This window comes from Pyrus communis, chromosome 10 (genome assembly GCF_963583255.1).
Source record: "Pyrus communis chromosome 10, drPyrComm1.1, whole genome shotgun sequence".
In the NCBI taxonomy this organism is placed as follows: domain Eukaryota; kingdom Viridiplantae; phylum Streptophyta; class Magnoliopsida; order Rosales; family Rosaceae; genus Pyrus; species Pyrus communis.
In genome coordinates this window covers 20318341-20340722 of record NC_084812.1, presented here as the reverse complement: position 1 = coordinate 20340722, position 22382 = coordinate 20318341, and the positions used below count along the sequence as shown (strand labels likewise).

The following is a 22382-nucleotide window of genomic DNA, read 5'->3' as shown; positions in this document are numbered from 1 at the left end:
TCATGCGCCGGCCATCACCGTCTGCTTGGCATAAGCATCATGAAATTCCTGCCGCAATTGTAGAGGAGAAAAATTAGTACGATGTACATGGAAACCATTTCCTTGAAAAATGGCACCATTTCTGTCATTCCAAATAGACCAACATAAGATAACAAAAACTTGATCCCATCCAAGCAGCTTTTGATAGACATTTCAAGAGGGCAACTAAGATCAACGCCGACAAAAAATAAAACGCTAAGATAAATGATACGGCCATCAACGTAGCTTAAAACAACAACGAAATTGATACAAGAGAAGATCTACGTTAAATCATAAAATGTTCATCCTACGTGCTTTTATACATCCAAAAGTTAGACCAGCTAATTCCAATTACCAAACCCCTTCCCTTCCTGCACAATAAGGTCTTCAAACGAAAGTTGGTGAGCATAAAACTATATCCAAAAGGATTTGCTCTTCCAAGGGGTGGGGAGCATCGATTCAAAAGCAACACACATCAATTTAACGACTCAATAGACATTCATTCAGCCTTCACAAAGTGGCGCGAGAGCAGCTTCCCAATTTCCAGAAAGCCCACTTTTTCCTTCCCTTCAAAAATCTCCTTTAGCTTGTCATCACAGTAAATCTCCCTCTTGTTGGCAGGATTCTGCAGACAGATAACCAGACGTATTTGAGTACTATTACTCAACTCAACTTCACATCTCAATTGCAAGTATTTTACTCTTCTGTGGTTAATAACGCACAGCATGTACAAAATTCAAATGAAAACAAGCATTCCATAAACACGTAAGGGTCCACATCCCCGCTGCACTTTCCTAAACTACCGTAGAATAAGTAGCGTTCACAAATATGTTGTATACAAAGCATATGGTATCAATTTGTTACAATTTCCCAGACCAACACACAAATCCAACCCACAGACATGCAAGGGCACAATTCAATTGAATTTCATGGACAGAAATTAGATCAGATTTAAACTGTTTATCCCTTTTATGGGCCTTGTTCCAAGTATTAAGGCCACAAGGCCACACAATCTTGCGCCATCTGCATCTAGGTGCTCACATCAAAAGAAACCAGCAACAAGTAAGTCCAAAGCATAACTTTTAAAAATCTTCCAACGTTTTCAGTAATTGCCAAGGCTTCCATTGTTGCTTGGCTCTTGGTATTGGCTATACAAATCGACATATAACATTGCCTCAATATACTGACTAGATATTGTGTCTTCAATCATCATGTTTTACTTATATTAAGACATTTCAAGACCAAAGGAAGCAAGTATGGAATTATTTGTGACCGCAAACAATTCTTTAGACAATATACAGAAGATATGCTTGGGGGCCAGAATTTTGTACCACAAACTTTCTCCATCCACCCACAGAAGTGCTAACGTCAATAAAAGAAGACCTTACATAACATCTCTTAGCTGTAATAGCTACTCACTAGCCATCCTAGTTAGAAACTATAAATCATGATCCATAATTACAATAGAAAGTTATATTATAGCATCCCTGCAACTTTTTGGGAAACTACTGAATTGCAAAACAGCAGAGACATCTCAAAGTATTACAGTAAGCAGACATCTACAAGTCAACACGGAAGCAAAATGCATTCTGAATAAGATTGTCAGGTCAAGCTGATGAAAAAGTGAATGCTAAACATGAACGGAATCCAAGCGACAAATGACAACCAAGAATTATCCAAATTGCAAACCAAAATAAAATCATGAACCAAAATCATGTCAAATACAAGTAATAACAGAAATGCAGAGCAGCATCTTAGTTAACTTAATAAAAAGCAGCTTTGTAAGAACAGAAATGCAGAGCACCATCTATTAGGGTTTAATCAACTTCGGAAACAAAATTAAATCATAGTCAAATCTTCAAAACCTAACTAACAAGGCGTTGTCAAAACTCTGCATTCGGCCAAGTTCCATCAAGTTAAGATACAACAAATACATTTCGTTCTTAGAAAAACAGCGAACCTAAAGAATGATCATCCAAAAGTGTCTGGATATCCCATTTTCTGCACCCCACAACAGCTACTTCCTATTTTACATTTTTCATTTGTTCATATTTTTATTTGGGGTGGGATTTAAGGCGTAGGGTTTTAGGGCTTAAAGTAAATTTAAGCAAAACCACATAAATAAAACAAAAACAAAGCATTTTATTAGAACCCATCAAAGAAAACCCCACAAAAAAAGATCAAACAGAAAAGAAAACGGAAGATATTTATAAATATATAGACAAAATACAGTGTGAAGCCGAGAGAGACGAGTACCTGCAGGTTGTGGAGCTTGATGTGGGCCCAGATCTGCTTGACAGCTTCGGCGCGGGAGGACTCCTTGACGCCGAGGAAGCTTCCCAGAGCTGGAGAGATCGGAATCGGCTTCATAATCCCGAGGGTGGGTTTGGGCTTGGTCGAAACACCTGCTTCCTTGGGCTTAGCCTTCGCCTTCGCCTTTGCCTTTGGCTTCGGAATAGTATTGGTGGCGGGCTTCGAGGAAAAGAGAGCAGCTCCGCCGGTGGAACTGGAGGACCTGGTCGCCGCTGTCACAGCCCTGCAAACCCTAATCAAACTGGAAGACGCCATTGCTCTCTCTCTCTCTCTCACAAGCGACAGCAACACTCTTTGATCTCTGTGCCCTAATTACTCAGAAGACCCACTTTTTGCCTATATTCAAACTCTTCTTCTCCCCCTCTCCTCCCCAAACTATGAAAGCCCTCTGTTTTATATTATTTTATTATATTTGGTCGACGAAAATTTAAAATCCAAAAACTTTGTAGGCCAACTATTATTACGATCTATTAATATTTCTCTTCCGTTATTTTTAAATTTGATTCTCGTTAAAGAGAAAGTTGAACAACATTATTAAGGTAAAGTTATTGTATGACTTAGTCCATTCCCTCATCTTCTTAGAGTAGATATGTTCTAAAAAAAAAAAAAAAAAAAACTGTGCAGTCCTAGTTGGGCTTGGGCTCAAACACTTGGGCTTTCTTATGAAGTTGTTAGGGTTTTTGTTTATTTGGTTAAACACATTTTATTTAACCGTGCTTCGACCAAAACACACATTTGGTCAATCTAGTTGCTTCAGTTAGGGTAGGTTTAGGTTAGGGATTGAGTCCAAGTTCGCAACGAATAGACCATAAAATAATTAGAAGGGATTAGCAATGCCCACTACAAACATACGCAGGCATGTGAGAACATTACAACTACGTGGACGTCGGCATTGTATGTTACACGGAATTAACAACCAATCAAATTGAAGAATGCGGAATCAAGGGGAGATGCTCATGGGGAGTGCATCTAAGACACACACGTGTTGTTTTTTCTTTTTTCGAGTAGAGATTTTCCCACTTAGTTTTTCTAGCAAGGTTTTAACGAGACAACATAAGCATACTTAACACTATCAATAATCTAAGCAAAGTTATACTATTTTTTATTTGCTAGATTTTTTTCCATTGAGTTTTTCCTAGCAAGGTTTTAAGAAGACAACCGATATTGATATATGGGTATCAAAGGGGGAGTGGTGGGAAATGGTGTGAATGCTCACATAATATGACTAAAGACGAAATGTAAGAACGACCAAAACCTTGCTATTTTAAGGCATGGTTTCAACATGCATTAATTAGTATTGTAGACTTGTACACATTTAGAGCTCTATATAAAAAGCATGCATTGTATGATCAGATATACAAGAAAATAAGACACAATACTATTACTTTCCTCAAAGTTATTGCCTAGCTTTTTTGCGCTTATTTTCTCGACTAACATCTGTAAGAAAAATAAACAGAGTGATCCATTATTCATGTTTCACTTCAATATCTGGCAAAGGTTCAATCTCATTTTGTTGATTTATAACAATAAATTACTTAAGTTCAGTTTTTTCCAACTTCAAATAGATGAAGAGAGCAAGACCTGGAGTCGACATGGTCGCACCAAAAGGCTTGTGTTTGATTTCGTCTCCCCAATATTAGCTTAGTGTCCATGAAATGTTTTCGACACTGTGTCCTAAACACTTGAGAAAAAACAACTCCTAAAATTGTTACACCAGTTACTACGTCAAACAACTATTTTTCTAATGGGACACTAAGTTGGCCGATGTTTTGCTTAACATGGGCTCCAACCCCAAGTCGATCCCAGTTGAACCAGTTCTCTGATCTTTATGTCTAGAAAGTCGATGATTCTTTCAGAAAGTTGGGTCCATATTAGCGGTGGCCAAACGGGCCTTGCACCCGTGGGTCGGTACGGGCCCAAATGGATCGGCGCGGGTCCTATATTTATATATTCAAAATGGGATGCAACGAGACAGGTCAAAAAATCAGTTGACATGGGGGCTTGACCCGGACCATTTCTACCATTGAATTTAATCACAACTCCACTCCACCATTGAATCTTTTCTCACTTAGACTCACTTGCTCTTTTCTTCCACTTTCTCGTCTCTCCTATTCATTCAAGATGCGACGTCACTGCGAAAAGGTGACTCGCCCAAGGGTTGGACTTGACCATTTTTATATGTACTCATCTGCCCGTCTTGGACCTGACCATTCCTCGAACCTCAACTCGACAACCATCAACATTCCATCATCCCTCTCTCTGGTGATTTGCAAGTTGTGACCACCATCACCATCACCTCCTCCCAAACCTTCCCGTCCCGACCACCCCATCAATGCCGGTGAGATTGTTAAACACCATGTATCTCTCCTCAACTACGTGATTTTCTATATTTACGATTTTAGGCATTTAGGTTTTGCTAGATTTAGGGATTTAATGTTAAAGGAAAGCATGCCCAAAAATCAGCGTCAATTATTGTGATTGTGTTGACCCTAAAAATTACAAAGCCTACGTGGCGTGCAGGCCGAGTAACTAATGAGCTACCTACGTCCTTCGGTTGATGCAGGGCGTGCCAACTCGTCAGCCGAGCTTGGCCGATGAGTAAAATTTGTTGATGTTACGTTAAGTGTGTTGCTGACTTCTTGATCTTGCAATTGCGATCAAGGAAGGAACACGTCTCGGCCTTTGGGTTCTCGAGCCTAAAGACAAGGCTACTAGTTCTACGAAGTTCACGAATCGCCGGCGCCGGATTCGATCATAGTGATTATATTTGTAAGAGTATAAGCACGTCTAATTGACACCAGACTATATGGACACAAGTACTCAAAGGAGATGTATGTCTTGATGGTAAATGTGGTTCGGGCATTAGAATGCCGAACTTTGAAACTTACTTGTGAGTATTCAATCATAAAATCACTCGGCGTTCAATGCGTCGAATGTCGTAACTCGTAACACCTTAATTCGCGCGAGAAGGCTAATAAGATGACCTCTGCTAATAAGGATTTGGAAACCCTTCTTGATTGAGACTTGGATAGGTAACCAGTCGGCCTCGACGCAGTGCTGTTTATCCAAACTGAAGGTACTCCTTGGTCGGATGATTCTACGGTAATAGTGTTGTTTATCCAAACTAAAGGTGTTTGCCGGTTGCCTTCACAGTGCTGTTTATCCAAACTGAAGGTGTGTTGGTGGAAAAAAAAAAAAAAATCTCAAGATGTTTGAGAGGTTTGCGCAGGGCAGTTGTGTGTTGAATTAGAGGTGCTCTTCTCGTTGCCACTGCCTCTGTATTTATAGCATTCATATCTTCTACTGGGCACGGCCATATAATTTTGTAAAGTCCAACTACAACTCTAATTCGCGGAACTGAACTTGATCTGAATCAGAAACCAAGGCATACCCTTTAATTTGATCTGTGGGATTTTTCCTTTGACTTTGCAAACCTAATAAAAGTTAAGTTTATCACATCTTATAAGAAACCTAGCCCACCTAGGCTTTTTATCATCAAAACTCCATCAGTAGCTTTTAAACCCATCTGACAACATCCATCATCATGCAAAAAAGGCCTAGTCTACCTAGGTTCTTTATCTCATCATTATCCAAGACCATGATTTTAAGATCATCAAATCCTAAATGCTGAGCTCCACTCCAAGCTATTTCAATCTACACGTCCACTGCCAGACATCCAAATCAATTTGAATTGAACTACTTGTTTCATTATCTGACGCCGTGCATATCCCAATATTCCATCATCATTCAAATTAATTGGGATTTAGACAAATATTAGGTTTAAATAATTTAATATATTACTAAGAGATAATATCATGATTAAAATCACAATATTATTTCTCAATAATAATTGAAAATTATTTGAACCATTTTGTCCTTCAATGGTCTAAAATTCTGCTCATTCAACGATCTCGATTGCTCGGGCCGATAGTGTAAAATTGGGTCCAAACATTGCCCCCCAGTTTCCTTGAGCTTCAACTCGTAAGCTGAATGGTTAAGGAAATTAGTCATCGAATATTCTTCTTCGGCGAGGCTTAAAAATAAACAGGCCTTGTGCCCAGCTTAGCAATTTCCTGAGTATCCGTTATTGACAAACCACCTTGGCTAGCATATGTACGGACACAACTAATAAAAGTGGTTGAGGAACAACATCGTGGCCGAGGACATCAGGGGGTCTTATAATGGCCGAGGAACATGTAGTTGGCTATATATGCTTGGTGGGCACATATATTACTTGGAAAGTATACCTCAACGAATTGTCCGAGCTCAGCCTTAATAAAAACTTTTGTCTCTTCCCCAGTGATATTCTGACATAACTTGGAAACAAATCATGATTCCTCACCTGCAATAGGCATTTTCTATTCTCCTCAAGGCGTTTTGTACCCTCCTCACTGCTTCTTTTTAATTGCACAAGAAACTCATGCAATCGGCTAAATGGAGTCGGATTGACATCTTGATCTATCATGTGAACTTCGTAGTTTTAGCACTAGGTCCTACTGGGCGTGCCAAAATGTTGACCCTAAAAATTACAAAGCCCACATGGTGTGCAGGCTGAGTAACTAATGAGTTAACTACGTCATTCGGTTGATGCGAGGTGTGCCAACTCGTCGGCCGAGCTTTGCCGAGGAGTAAAATTTGTTGATGTTGCGTTGTTGACTTCTTGATCTTGCAACTGCAACCGAAGAAGGAAACGTCTCGGCCTTTAGGTTCTCAAGCCTGAAGACAAGGCTGCTAGTTCTGAGAAGTTCACGAATCGTCGGCGCCGGATTCGGTCATAGTGATTATATTTGTAAGAGTATAAGCACGTCGAATCGACACCAAACTATATGGACACAAGTACATGTATGTCTTGATGGTAAATGTGGTTCGGGCTTCAGAATGCTGAACTCTGAAACTTACTTGTGAGTATCTAAAATCACTCGGCGTTTAATGCGCCAAATGTCGTAACTCGTAACACCTTACTTCGCTGAGAAGGCTAATAAGATGACCTCTACCAATAAGGATTAGGAAACCCTTCTCAACCGAGACTTGGATAGGTAACCAGTTGGCCTCGACGCAGTGCTGTTTATCCAAACTGAATGTGCTCCTTGGTTGGCTGATTCTACGGCCAAACTGAATGTGCTCCTTGGTTGGCTGATTCTACGATAACAGTGTTGTTTATCCAAACTGAAGGTGTGTTGGCGGAAAAAAAAAAAAATCTCAAGATGTTTAAAAGGTTTGCGCAGGCCAGTTGTGTGTTGAATTAGAGGTGCTCTTCTCGTTGCCACTGCCTCTGTATTTATAGCATTCATATCTTCTACTGGGCACGGCCATATAATTTTGTAGAGTCCAACTACAACTTTAATTTGTGGAACGGAACTTGATCCGCATCAGAAACCGAGGCATATCCTTTAATTTGATCAGTGAGATTTTTCCTTTGACTTTTCAAACCTAATAAAAGTTAGGTTTATCACATCTCACAAGAAACCTAGCCCACTTAGGCTTTTATCATCAAAACTCCATCAGTAGCTTTTAAACCCATCTGACAACATCCATCATCATGCAAAAAAGACCTAGTCTACCTATGTTCCTTATCTTATCATTATCCAAGACCATGATTTTAAGATCATCAAATCCCAAATGCTGATCTCCACTCCAAGCTATTTCAATCTACACGTCCACTGCCAGACATCCAAATCAATTTGAACTGACATGCTTGCTTCATTATCTGACGCCGTGCATATCCCAATATTCCACCATCATTCAAATTAATTGGGATTTAGACAAATATTAGGTTTAAATAATTTAATATATTACTAAGAGATAATATCATGATTAAAATCACATTATTATTTCTCAATAATAATTGAAAATTATTTCAACCATTTTGTCCTTCAATGGTCTAAAATTTTGCTCATTCAACGGTCTCGATTGCTCGGGCCGATAGTGTAAAATCGGGTCCAAACAGATTGATAAGTAGTTATTTGTTTCCTTATATTTGTATTCATGAATGCACAATTGTAGGCATTAGAGTAGGATCTTGATATGTAACAGATATATAAATCTATAACACTAGCAGTGTGAATTGAATAACAATATCAATTCTATTATATCTCAATTTTCTTAATGGCACCAGAGCACTGATCTAGAAGAGTCAACGAAACACAAACACAAACCCTAACCTACGCAGCCATGGGAGATAACGAAGGAGAGAATCCAACCAAACCAAGCATGACTTCAAACCCTAAATGGGAAAACCTGAATCATCCTCTCTACCTCCATCAGTGGGCTAGCCTGGCACAATCCTTATGTTACAGCCTTCGGTGGATGACAACTACAACACATGTGACACACCCCAACCCTAATAACACAAATTACGAGGCTGTAATATGCTAGCTGCCACTAAATTGACCATGTGACCCAATCATAAGATGACGTCACGAGCTGAACTTAATGACGAAAGCCACCGTAAGATTATTATGATGTGAAGGAATTTGAACCAAACAGTTTATTTTCATGAATAAAAGCAACTATAAAGTGTTGGGTATTTATCAAATATAGCCAAATATTAATTCCTAATTTCAAAAATATCAATTTTTATAAAAACTTTCAAATATATCCAAAATCTCACTTAAGTAGACATTTACCCTCAAATTTAATATTCAACAATTTGTAGTTGACTGTAAAAATTTTGTCATGCGTTTTCAATATAATAAAAAAGAACACATTCATGTCTATTCGATTGTACTAAAAAAGCATGGAAAAGTTTTACCATTCAATTATATATTGAATAAGCATGGAAAATTTTTGCCATATCTAAGTTGGGTAGATTGAAAAATGTAAAAAGGCCTTTAGGGAACAAAGTCGAAAATATATATTTTTTCCAACATGGGGATTGTCCCTGTTGCTGAGAATTTGAATGGTGTAGTCGATCATTATTTTTTAGTAAAATATATGAAAACAAAGGAATTTGTTATGGCCTATAATTTACTGAGGGGTGTGACATAGAGAGAAAAATAGTGGAGAATGGACTTGAGGAATTATGTGTTAATTCACCAGTCATTATGCCTTTATTTATACTAATAAGGAGGAGAGAAATTTGCTGTCCAAGTAATACAAAGTCTATTAGGAAAAATCTTCTAAATCCCAAAGGATTCCTAATCTATCTCTACTAAGGATTTACACAATCACAATATGTATTAGAACATATGTCACAACAAAATTTACGTTTTGGTTGTAACTTGACTAGTAAATGGATTTTTTAGTTTCTTCTTCCGTTGAATAATTATTAAAGTCGATATTTTTTATGTTATATTATGTGTTCCTATTATTATATGACAAATTCTTTGATCATTGCATATGCAGATGCTATATGGCCAATTGACGATCAAACCGAGCAAATAGTAAATGATGATGTAAGTGAAAGAATTGTCCTACCACCAATTACATGAAGAAGATATGGTAGCTGCAAAGTTGAAAGGATCCCATCATGTGGAGGAAAAAAATCAACTAGGGAAAGTTCAAAATGTGGTTCAAATGACCATTGTAAACAAACTTGTAGGAATCCCTTTCCACATAGAACTCTTTTTAAATTGGGGTGTAATGAATAAATATTTCCTTTTGATCATTATATTGTTGATTTTGATTGTATGTAAAATCCTTTAAATTTCAGACAATTAAAAGTGTATTACTTTTATTTCTTTACTCTGATAGTTCACTCCCTAGTACAAAAACATATTTACGCGATGTAGCAAATTGCGTTGCCCAAGGTCAGTTTGCACAACGTTAACAGCAAATCGTCGCACTAGGATATTTTACGCAACGAAGCACTCCGTTGTGCAAAGTAGTTTTGCACGACGAATGTGCACCGCCATCGCACAAAACAGCTTCATGTGATGTGTCCTATGCGTCGCACAAGTTTTTGGGGCCAAACCAAGATTTTTTCCCAACTTTGTGCGACGAATCTTTCGTTGTGCAAAACCATTTTGTGCAATGCAGTCCATGCGTAGTGCAAGTTTTTGGCGCCAAACCGAGACTTCTACTGCCTTTTTGCCCAACATTGCGCAACGGGTGTGTATGTGTCATGCAAAGCTATTTTGCGTGACGACGTTCACATACGTTGCGCAAAACAGTTTTGCACGACACCTAGCTTCGTCTCCCAAAGTCAAAACGAAAATGTCACTTCTTATCTTTCTTTCTTGTGTTCTAACACAATTCAAAAGCTCCATAGCTACCCTTGCCTCTTCCTCACCTGCAGAACTCCATAGCCGCCTAATCACACTCAAGTAATTCAAAACCTCTATGTTATTCTTCCATTTTTTATATATGATCAAAAGCTTCATAGCTGCCTTCCTCTCTTCCTCACCTGCAGAACTCCACAGCCGCCTGATCACACTTTAGTGATTCAAAGCCTCTATGTTATTCTTCCATTTTTTTATTTATGATTGTGTTGAATGTTGGTTAATATTACCCAATATATTGAAAATTTTGACCTTTTTTGATTTTTTTTTTTTTTCTGTGAATCACTAATTACCTTTTGGGATCAAAATATGCAAAAATTAAATCCATGATTAATGTAGTGATAGATGTGTTCATTCTTTGTTCTATGAAAATTGGGGCTTGTCAAGTGTTTCAATTTCTTAATTTGAGTTGGAGGGTTATTCATGATTCAAAAAATGTGAAAAACTTTGGAGAATTTTAGTTGGAAGTTCTTCATTCGACATTACATTATTCCGAATTCTGAAAGGGAATTCTATGTAATTGATATGTTTTCTTCTTAAACACGTATAATTCTTAAAGCAACTTGATAGTGTGAATGGTGTTTATACAATCAGGATTCATTTGGCTGTTAGTATACTAAAGTGTGTGCATCGGTCTTTGTGGAGACAACCATTGGTAATTATAAAGCTATGGATTGATGGCATTGACGGATTGTCACTTCTGTGTGTTGTAATCTTGGTTAGGTTTAGAATGAGTCCTAGTGGGATTACGTGCAATGTTCATGCATTGAAACTGCCAACTAGAAGAAACTGAAATGTATTTTTTTCACAGATGCTCTACACAGAAACATATCATCTTGTAATATGTTTTGTTACACATTCGTTATAGTTAGAACAATCAGATAATTTACTTTTATTAAAAACATAAAAATCCAATTGCAAGATTTTAAGAAAATATAAAAAAGGAAAATTAGGTCTTTGTGCAAATCTGAATCCAAAAAAGTCAATTCATCAATTGTAACTTTTTAGCAGTTTGCAAACTTTCAGCTTTTGCTTTGAAGAGGGAGGCAGTATTTTTAGAGCTTCTTCACAATTGGAAAACCTGCAGGATTCAAAACATCACACCGGTTCAACAATTAAAAAAATACCAACTGTTCTCAACTAAAAACAATTAATACAGTGTTATTTTGTTTTAACAATCAGAAATATACTCACATTGACTCATACAGATTCACTTCCGGGATGTTTGGATCAATGAAAAAAAACAACGAACCAGTAATATTCAAAACGATTTTATTTGTGCATTGGAATCACAGTGTAAAAAACACAGAGAAAGGATTAATAAACAACGTTAATTATATTAACAAAGTTAAAAAACGAAACACACAGAAAGGATTAATAAACAACGTTAATTATATTAACAAAGTTAAAAAAACGAAACACACATCCCGATGCATACAATTCGAAGTTTTTTTTAATTATATTAAAAGACGATCTGCATTACACAAAAGCTCTTTTTTTTTTAAAAGATATTATATTCACACATCTCAAATTACTTCTTTCACATTTTTTTAATTTTTTAATATTTTCTACACACCACTAATCCTTGATAGAAAAATATTAAAAAAATAAAAAAATGTGAGAGAAGTAATTTAGGGTGTGAATATAATCTTCATTTTTTAAAACTTTTAACAAAGCGATGGCACAATCAGTTTTATCATGCGGTCTATTTCAAAACAACTAATTTATTCACAACATAATTTTAATTATTTTCTAATTGTTAATAAAAAACCAACCATGCTTAAATCAGCCTAACACATATAGCTGAATAAAAAAGGAAATAAAGTAAGAAAGTGATTAATAGCAGTCAGGTATCGTTTGGTATGCAGACGGGACGGGATGGAACGGAATGGGACGAGACGGGACGGGACATGACCGAACGGAACGGAGTGGGAGCAAAGATGCCCTCGGATGGAAACAAGGAGGAAGAAGGAGACAGAGAGGTTATAATTTTGTGTTCCACGGATGTGGAACGAGTCGTTTCAGGGGGTGAGGTGAAACGAAAATTCACCCAAAACTCGTCCCGTGGAATAGCTCGTTCCACCCGTTTTAGGCGCACCAAACTTGAGACGGAACGCCTTATCCCCCTCTGTTCTGTCCTGTCCCACGTACCAAACGGTACCTCATTGATCACTAATATGTTCAGATGTTTGCAAATTAATTCGCCAGGAAGGAGGGAAACATATAATGACAAACTGCAGCAAAGAAACATAATAAAGTCCTACAAACGTCTATGTTGACAAAGAAGAAAAAGCCCCAGCAACGTCTGCCCACAATGTAACCATCAGTTCTTCTTTCATGTTGATAAAAGAAAAGACAAATAAATTTTTAATTTTTTATAGCAGCAAAGCAACAAACATTGAAAACAATTTATAATACCAACGATAAGAAGTGAAAAATAACCTTATATTTTGAATAAGCACATCACAATGTACACAATCCCCTGATTAATCTATTTTGGTTTCAAGCGCTGCACAAAGCTTATACGACCAATGACATCTTATCATTTAAAAGATAAACACAGGCAGATTATTAAAATCCATTTTAGAAAGTAAATGTAAACACGCTTTAATCCATGCACATGCAGATAGACATTAACAGTATCTGTAAGGATGTCAACTCTGTTAAAGCATGTTATAATCTTGCAGAAAAAATTGATGCCGAGGGATGGGTGGAAACACACTTGCCAATTTTCGGAACGCTGTTTTCGTGGTGAACAAAACCTGAGTTTCATGCGGTACCACTCTATATTGTCTCCTAATTCTAACAATCCGAAAATCAATGATTTCATAGCATCCACCGACTTCAATTTTTTATGCCATAACATCATGGTCAACATCTAATGTACAGCCCTAGACCGCATATTGCTTCACATTACATTACGGCTAAAAAAAAAAAAAAAGAAAAAAGGGAAAAAAAGTAACACAGAATTTGTTACATGCCGAACACAAGTCAAGAAACAAAAAAGTTGACAAAAAATAAAACAGGTAACAGATGATTGATGTATACATTTTGTCGACAATAACATATTTAAGTTTTACTCTGTAACATGTAAAAAAGCATGGGAACATAAGCTTTATCTGCTAAGTTAATTGTCATTGTCTCAATCTTTGATTAATATAATTAAACAATGATTTATAACAGTGCATAACGATAATCATAACCTAAACACGATAACATAACGATAATCTCACACAACAATACCCCGCAAAAATACAAAATTGATTCATTAATCAGCGCCAACGGTCTCACATGAAAAAAATGGCACACTCTCAAAACTATACACCCTTAACAGTTTGTTTAAATCGTTAACTGATTAAAAGAATCGTATCGCCAAACGTTCGTCTGCAACCACGCTTCTTCTATCCCTTTCTCTCTTTCCCTAACCTCTGCTTCAGCAAATCACACACTCGTACCTCTCTATGCACATCCACTGACTTTTCCAACAGCTTAAAACCCTAAAATCTATTCGAACCCATGGCCTAAACGGACAACGTCAACAAAATTAGACCACACACCCAAAAAACCAACCAACCCTAAATATCTTTAAATGCAACAGAAGAAAACTCATTTTCGAAACTAAGATAAAAATCTAAAAAAATACCTCACGCACAATCTAAAAACTAAGATAAAAATCTGAAAAAAAAAAACACACGCATTGCAAGGTTCTCCGATGAAGGAATAGGTGTGAACTGCAGAAAAGCATGGCTGAGAAGGAGAAAACATAAAAGTGCGCCAAACCGAAGCAGACAGTCGAGAACAAGGGAAAAGAGAACCTGAGAGCGAAAGACAACGACCGACTCAAATAAGAAACGGAAAGAAAATAATACAACACGGCCCCAAAAAAGCAACCCACGATGATCGACACTTGGCATGGACAATCCCGACCTTTTCCCTGCAGCAAAGACAAAAAACAAGCAAAAAAAAAAAAAAAAAAAGAAAAAAGATAAAGGGCAATTCGGCCACTCGAAAACACCTACCCAGCATGGGCACAGTCGAGATTTCAATGTAGAAAAGGGGGAAAACGATGCCAAAAGGCAAAAACCAAGGACACTGAGGACATTTCCGCCCTCACACTGTAGATAAACAGTGTTGGACGGAAATTGAGTTTTAGCATATATAATGTGGAGTTTAACGCTATTTCATAAATTAATAATTTTTTTTTAAATAAAGGGAATATAATAGGCGATATATTGTCGAACTTTGGTCTTATGGACTCAACAAGCGTCACCACTAAACCGTTACTTTAGATTGAAGATGGTATTTTTGGCATAGTGAAACTTTCATCAAAGAACTAAGTGGATTTCCAATTTAAGCCATTTTCCACTAAAAAATCCTTGGGATTTTAGATTTTGGCCAAACTTGATTTTGGATTTTTACGTACCGAACACCTTAAGTGCCTAAAACTTTAATAGAATCCAAATTCAACTCTTAAAAGCTGTATTGAATAAGTCCATAGTCGAACTTTGGCCTTATGGGCAATAGTATAATTGTCAACTCCTATCACTATAAACGCCATCATTTGTCTAAAATACGGAATAAAAAACGCTGAATAACCTAACTTTTCCCTCAACTCTTATAACACATGATGTACATACATTATTGCATCGGAATACCAATTATGTAACATCCCACGTCGCCCAGGGGAGTGATCCTTAAATGTATATTCTCATCCTTACCTAGCACGAGGCCTTTTGGGAGCTCACTGGCTTCGGGTTCCGTAGGAACTTCGAAGTTAAGCGAGAAGGGTGCTAGAGCAATCCCATGATGGGTGACCCACTGGGAAGTTGCTCGTGAGTTCCCAAAAACAAAACCGTGAGGGAATGGTAAGCCCAAAGCGGACAATATCGTGCTACGGTAGTGGAGTCGGGCCCGGAAAGTGGTCCCACCCGGGCCGGGATGTGACAAATTATGGCACTGAATTCAATGCGGCAATATAGTTTTGTTCTAGAAAAGAAATTTTAAAATATAGTTGAGAAGTAAACATTATTTTTTTCGAATTGAGCAAATGCCAAATACCAACTATGGTATGGAATTCAATGTGATAATGTAATTTATTTTTTTTATTTTTTCACAAAAGGGGTAATATTAGGAGATTAACTTTGTAAACTAAATAATATAAAAGTTAATAATTGAATTATTACTTAAAAATTGATTGATGTGTTTTTATTTATTTGTAACATATTATTTAATTTACGAATTTTATTAACAAATTTAATTTACCTAACATAACTAAAAAAATTAATATTAGGTCACCAAATTTATTTAAGAAATATGTTTACCGAATTACGAGTCCGTCCATATTTTAACAAGTCCCATATTAATTACAAAATAAATTGAAAAACAATTCAAATTTAAAGCAATCAGACATTGACACGTTACCCAATAATAGAATTTTAATTACCAGATTGGAAAGTGTTATTAGCATTTCAAAAATTTCATTTTACACTCCTCATAATTGTATTTTTCTTTCTAAATATAAAAAATTTAATTTATAAGATAAGATTTTTGAAGTATCAATAATAATTCCTAACAAATATAGCATTAAATCGTAGAAATTGAAATTGTTAAGAAAGATAGAGGCGGACTAGAGAGAGAAGAGGAGAGAGAAATAAGGGTAGGAAAAACGCTTGAAAAGGAAGTGGGAGTCAGGTTTACGTATTTGGGGGGAATTGGGGCTGAACACTCTAGAGAGAGAAACAAGAGAGAGAGATAGTAGCACAAATGAGAACCAAGGTAGGAAGAAGGGAGATTTGGGACAACAATTGGAAGGAGGCAATGCCTGCTGCCGGTGCTGTTCTTGTTCGGGACGCCGGCAACGACCACCCCGACGCCTCTTTTGCTCTTCACCAACAGCAAGCTTCTGCCGCCGCTCAAGAGCAAGAGCATCAGGAGGAACCTCAAGCTACCCAAGAAGATGGCGATGGCGACGGCGACGGCGAAGCTGAAGAGGACGCTGACGATGAGGGAGGTGGCGACGGGGACGTTGAGGCTGGCGCTGATGACGAAAATAGAGAGCGTAACAAGCTTGATGACGGCTTCTACGAAATCGAAGCGATTCGCCGGAAAAGGGTTCGAAAGGTACTACTCGCTGCCCCCAAATTTTTTGTTTTTACATTTATGTACTCAAATTTTTTTTGGTGCTAATTTGTTACCATTTGAACTTTGCCTGTGAGAAATGAATTGGGTAATTTTTATTTTTGCTGTTTAAATTTGAGTTTTGGTAAGAAATGATGGGTGTATATGTTTGCTTACTTAAATTAAACTTACTACTGAGTGCTTTGTGTTTTCATTTGTGTATGTTGCAAAACCAACGATATAGGGTGAGCTCCAGTACCTCATCAAATGGTGCGTAACCTCTTTCTTATCCTTTTTTGTTGTCGCTGTTTAACTTAATTTACGCGCACGTACACTGCTTAGTTACATTGAATCAAATCGAAGTCCTGTTGGTGCTGAAGATGGAAAATAGATAGGGCAGCGGAAGGAGGAGGGGAGAAATTTAAGGCCTATCTGTATATAGTAGACATTCTTAGACCAATAAACCAATCCTATATAGTAATATGTAAATAAACCCGCAAACACTTATGTTTTCTAAAATCCCAAACTTGAAATTTGATATAAGTATCTCCATATAATCTGCTTCACCTGTTAATTGATTTGGTGTATTTATTTGCTATTTGCTTATACAGGCGTGGTTGGCCAGAGACTGCCAATACATGGGAACCCTTAGACAATCTCCAGTCAATTGCTGATGTTGTTGAGGCCTTTGAAGAAAGGTATATTTTGTTTGGTTTTCTATCTTCCCATAGTTATTCATTTTGTTTCAGAAAACTTGGGTGAAAGGACCATAACTTTTGACTGTGTTTAAGTTTATAAAAATCGTAGAAACTAGATCGTTTAAGATTGAGTTGATTGGGTTCATTTTTTGCTAGTAGTTTTTTCTCAAAAATAAAAAACTTTATATTTTTATGTAGTTATTCTTATGTCTGCTACAAAGTTTACAAATATCACATAAACTAATCCTTTAATATAAGTTTTTCTTATGTCGTTTATAAAGCTTGCGAACTGGAAGGCATCGGAAGCGCAAGAGAAAGCAAGGGACTCCACTTTCTCAACCCAAGAAGAGGCAGCAGCGTTCTAGTGATCCTATTCCTATCTACAATATGACAGATGTGGAAATCGGCATCGTGGATAAAGCTCTGTCCTCCACTGCTCTCAACTGCTCGAAACTTGTTGGTCTTTCTCCCCCTCAACAGCCAGTGGTTTTAGCTCATGACGGAGAGAATGATGGGCATGTCAACAATATTGAAGCAACCAAGAAAGTTAATGCTGAGAATGGCTGTTCAAATACTTCTCAACAAAATGGTGGAAGGAGAGAGGAAAATGAGGATGATCCAAAGCTTAGTGAGCTCAGAGCAACAACGTTTACTAATGTTGTCAATTGGGATAAAGTTTCTGTACCTTTCCAAGAAGCAAAGGCTCCAGAAGTTAATGGCCCTACAGATGGTCTTTCCAAGGTTGATTGTGCAGAACCAGTACAGAGCAATCGCAGCACTGGAGCTAAGAGAAGGAAGTCCAGTTCTGTGAAGAGGTTTAAACAAGAGTCACAAGTGTCCGAACTGGGTGCTACACCAAATGCAACAACCAGAGTCAGTGTTAGATATGGTGGTAGAGGTAGTCAATCAGGGGCAGAAAATCTTGATTATGCTGGGGGAAATTCAAGTCGCAGGAATAAGATTGATGAATCCAGAAATGCAATACGTATCACCAAGATAATAAAACCAATAGGATACTCAACTTCAGTGTCAAACGACGTCCAGGATGTGTTAGTCACCTTTAAGGCAATGAGGTTTGTCTTAAACTTCAATTTACAATTCTTTTCCGTTGCTGAAAATGAATTTAAGAATATATTCTGACCAGATTTATGAATAGTATGTTTATTGAATAGGTTAAATAAAAGATACATACTCCATTAGTTCCTTTTTTCCCCCCTTCTGTTTCATGAAAGGAAAATGCATGCTCCATCAGAGGTAGATTGCTATCCTTAATAATAAACATTTGACTGGGTTATTCCTAACAATGCTACATGTTAGTTAGTTAGTTAGGTACTACTGGAATTTCAGTAACTATTTTCTTCCCTCCGATATGATTCATCTAAAGATGCCATGCATTCGGTTAAAAGAACGATTCTGGTGTAGTCATACAGTTTTGTGACTATCATCTATAAATAATTTTTTTTTTTTCTTTTCATACATTTATATGGCTTGTAAGTGCATGCCCGAATACAGTATCTCAAATATCTTAGATAGAGGAATGCTGTGCATAAGAATCCCTTGACTGGTATCACCCCCTTTGTAGTTGAAGCTAGAATGTTTTCTAGTTTTCTTAATAAAAGTTCTTGAGTAGCATATTTGCTTAGGAGCAGTGATACATGGCATCAGTGTAGCTGCATCTCTGATGGCTTCGTAGTCTGAGCAGTTCAATAGTCATTGCATGGGCAAAATATTTATGTCAAGCTATAACTTTGAGATTTCTTCAAATGTTGGTTGATCTTATGGTTTTAAGACAATTTGTTTTACATGTGTATGGTTAAAGTTGCATCCTTAAGACTAAAATGCAGGAAAAGATGACTTGTTTCCTAGTCTCCTTGTGATAACTTGTACAAAGTACAATAGTTGAGTATCTGTGTGATTTTTATGTTTAGACATGTTGGTGCATTAACTGCCTAAGCCTACAAGTAATTTTATGGGTTAGGCAATCTTTTTATGACCCTTGTTGGAGAAATTGGTCGGCTTGAAAGTTAAATCCTCTGAGAACTGATAATGGACTTTTCAGTAATGTATTGCTTTCTTTAACATTACTAAAGTACCTCCCTAGATAATTTTAATTTGGGGTCTCTCTTATCCAAATGTGGTACATTACAATTCTGACATTAACTTGGGTGATCTAAAAATTCCTTTTTGCTCGCTTACCTTTTATTTTTAGTACTTAGGAGTAGTCCTTTATAAATTAGGACATTTTGAGATGAAAGGAGGCTACAATAGAAAAGCTTCTACTTGTACTGCCTTGTCAAGTTCCAAATTCTAGTTATTGATTTCTATGGTTCATGATAAATCTCACCTTCTTGCGCTTCAATGCATAGTGATTAGCGACTACCATGTTTTGTTCCCATTTTCGGATCACATGGATCTGCATTTCTGTAAGGTAGATATGAGCTTCCTGAACGAATTGATGTAAAAGTTTTGGCATGCTAAGATGGACAACATACCTGTTGGGGTTTTTCTCTAGCAAGAATTATCTGGTCCTGCACCAGTCGAACCCAAGACCTGATGATGTTTAATTGTAATTTTATGTAGATGTAATGTGGAAAGTCTAGTTTCTTCTCGATGGATGAACATATATTCTCTAAGTATAGGAAGTTGTAATTAATTCTGCTCTTCAATTGCTACAGATCCGGCCTAAGTCTGGATCACATGGTTCTCTTCACATGCTTTATAACATTTTTATTCGTGGTTTGCCTTGTTAAAGGTCCGACGGATCTGAAGTGATAGTGGACAACAAGTCTCTCAAGGTTAATCATCCGCTTCTGGTAAGTGATTATTGCTCAAAATGATAACATTCTATCTTGACAACATTTCAGTGCCTTTAAGTAGCTAACGATTATTGACTCGTCTTTGATATCATCATTTGTACTTCTGCTAATCTCTCTCTTCTTTTCCAGTTGATCGATTTTTACGAGCAACATCTCCGATACAGTCCTACATTTTAATTCAAGGTTTAAATGGAGGATGCAACATGATAGCTAGATCTGCATCATCTTTGTTGTCAGATGTACACAGCGTCGGAAATTCGGACTTGTCGGAGTTTGGATGAAAGTGCAGGTTAGCAAATGTAGTTAAGTTTGGTGAACTCAGTCAATATACCAGTAGCTGATGGACTTGTTGCTCTCTTGTCTCTCTCCTTCATTGACCACAGTATTTACTGTATTAGGTAAAGTGAGATTTGTTGTACCTGGATCCGCTTTATTTTATTTTATTGGTCAATAGTATCTGGATCTTTCTCGCTCGCTTTTTCGCTGTTGAATTATGTGATGATTTGAACTAATATGGTGCTCCGGAGTTTCTGTTCTCCGAAATCCTTAACCATTAGATATTGATCATTGTATACTTTCCCCTGAAGATTTAACTGATAAAATCTATACTAAAAAAATCTCAGAAATATTTATCCGAAAAAATTGTAGCAATGATTCCATAGTTTTAATCCAATTGGACTAATGGTTTTTCAACTAAAAATCCATAACTAATTCATCATTGGCTCCTAAACTCATTAAACGGTGCAACTATGTTTCCTTTCATCAACTCCGGTAGAATTTTGACAAAATGTTATATTGGAAGGATCATTGCGACAATTGGGTTAAAGTTAAGGAACTATTGCTCTAATTGCGTTAAAGTTGAGTGATTATTACTATAATTTTTTCTCATTTGATTTTTTGTATTTTTCACTTGATTCAGCCTCACGTGTATGTTACGTGACTCATTTTGACCAAAGTTCTAACAGCGTTGATGAAAGTTCTAAAAGAATTGATGAAAATGATCATAACTGCACGTTTTGATGAGTTAAGGAACTAATAATCATAAATTTTTAATTAAATAACCGTTACTCCATTTGGATTAAAGTAAAAGATTATTTTTACAATTACCTCTTTAAATAACTGTTATTCCATTTGAATTAAAGTAAGAGATTATTTTTACAATTTCCTCTATTTATCCGTTTCAAGATTTCAGTTGCATGAATCTTGAATTTCTCGTTGGTGCTGTCATCGTCTATTTCACGAAAACACCCTTTCTTGAAGGCATCGAAAAAAGAAAATATAATAAGAAGCTGTTTCCTAAAGAAGAAATGGTCATGCAGAAAATGCCCGTGGTTGGCTGCCTAGACTTGCTATATCCTTTACTTAAAAAAAAACCCTTTTAGGCTCGACAGTCACATAGTCGCATTGCGTTATTAATATATATTTTATAATATAGTGGATGTGTTGGTTAATATTTAATAGCCTTCAGGTATAATGTTAATAAACAGTATTATAACATGAAAAAATTAGTAAGATTAACTGACGGGTTGATAGTCAAACTGAAAAATCTCTCGTGAGAAAATTACAATAATAGAAGAATAAGGATTCCTGTAGAGACGTTGGCATCGCTCAACAACCATCAAACGTGCAACCAAAAAGAAAGAACGATCGTATTTAGAAGTTATCTCCAACTGCTACTAACAAACAACCCTTTCCCCTCTTATAAATCACTCCCCTCCTTTGCTCTGAGTAACTTAGTTTTTTGCTTTCTGCACCCACCGGAAAGTGCTTTCTGCACCCGCTAGAAGCTAGAGATAGAGCAACTGCCAACTGAGCTTTGCAATGAGCAGCAGAGGGCCGTCGCCACTTGTACCTTCTCTATTGGTGGGTGCATTGGGTTTGATCGTCTGCAGACCTACCATAATATCCCTCCTGGAAATCTCAGTGTCTGTGTTCCAAATAGGTGCAGAGACAGAGCGGAGAACCACCTTTGCTTTTGTGATGCTTCTTCTTCTCTTAGTTTTACTGGTTGTGCACGTTCTTGCTTCATTTTTTCCATCGTTTCAGATGTCATCCCCCGAGGTTCATCACACGAGTACCTCGGAACACGGTGGTGACGGGCTCGGGTTCGGAGTGGGATCGTTTCTTCTACTTGTACTCTTCCTTGTTCTATTTCATCTGGTGTGAGACCAGCAACAGCTTTGCTTGTGTTGTATGATAAA

At 37.0% G+C, this 22382-nt stretch overlaps 2 protein-coding genes across 2 annotated transcripts; one reads left to right on the top strand and one right to left on the bottom strand.

Annotated features, from left to right (window-relative positions):
* Window positions 1-105: 105 nt before the first annotated feature.
* Window positions 106-2705, bottom strand: LOC137748171 (upstream activation factor subunit spp27-like). Its single transcript, XM_068488277.1, has 2 exons — window positions 2275-2705; window positions 106-643 (listed from the first exon to the last, which is right to left on the bottom strand). The coding sequence occupies exons 1-2, from the start codon at window positions 2584-2586 to the stop codon at window positions 518-520; spliced, it is 438 nt and encodes a 145-aa protein (XP_068344378.1). The 5' UTR covers window positions 2587-2705; the 3' UTR covers window positions 106-517.
* A 13510-nt stretch (window positions 2706-16215) lies between these two features.
* LOC137747116 (chromo domain protein LHP1-like) lies at window positions 16216-20656 on the top strand. The gene is made up of 6 exons (XM_068487126.1): window positions 16216-16670; window positions 16912-16937; window positions 17279-17365; window positions 17647-18438; window positions 20118-20178; window positions 20311-20656. The coding sequence occupies exons 1-6, from the start codon at window positions 16314-16316 to the stop codon at window positions 20356-20358; spliced, it is 1371 nt and encodes a 456-aa protein (XP_068343227.1). The 5' UTR covers window positions 16216-16313; the 3' UTR covers window positions 20359-20656.
* The last annotated feature ends 1726 nt before the right edge of the window (window positions 20657-22382 follow it).

Excerpts from the sequence above, each read along its gene's own strand:
- LOC137748171 (XM_068488277.1), bottom strand. The coding sequence starts at position 2,586 with ATGGCGTCTTCCAGTTTGATTAGGGTTTGCAGGGCTGTGACAGCGGCG. Across the intron at positions 644-2,274 it reads TCAAGCTCCACAACCTGCAG|AATCCTGCCAACAAGAGGGA; the intron begins GTACTCGTCTCT and ends ATCTGTCTGCAG.
- LOC137747116 (XM_068487126.1), top strand. The coding sequence starts at position 16,314 with ATGAGAACCAAGGTAGGAAGAAGGGAGATTTGGGACAACAATTGGAAG. Across the intron at positions 16,938-17,278 it reads CTCCAGTACCTCATCAAATG|GCGTGGTTGGCCAGAGACTG; the intron begins GTGCGTAACCTC and ends TTGCTTATACAG. Across the intron at positions 18,439-20,117 it reads GTCACCTTTAAGGCAATGAG|GTCCGACGGATCTGAAGTGA; the intron begins GTTTGTCTTAAA and ends GCCTTGTTAAAG.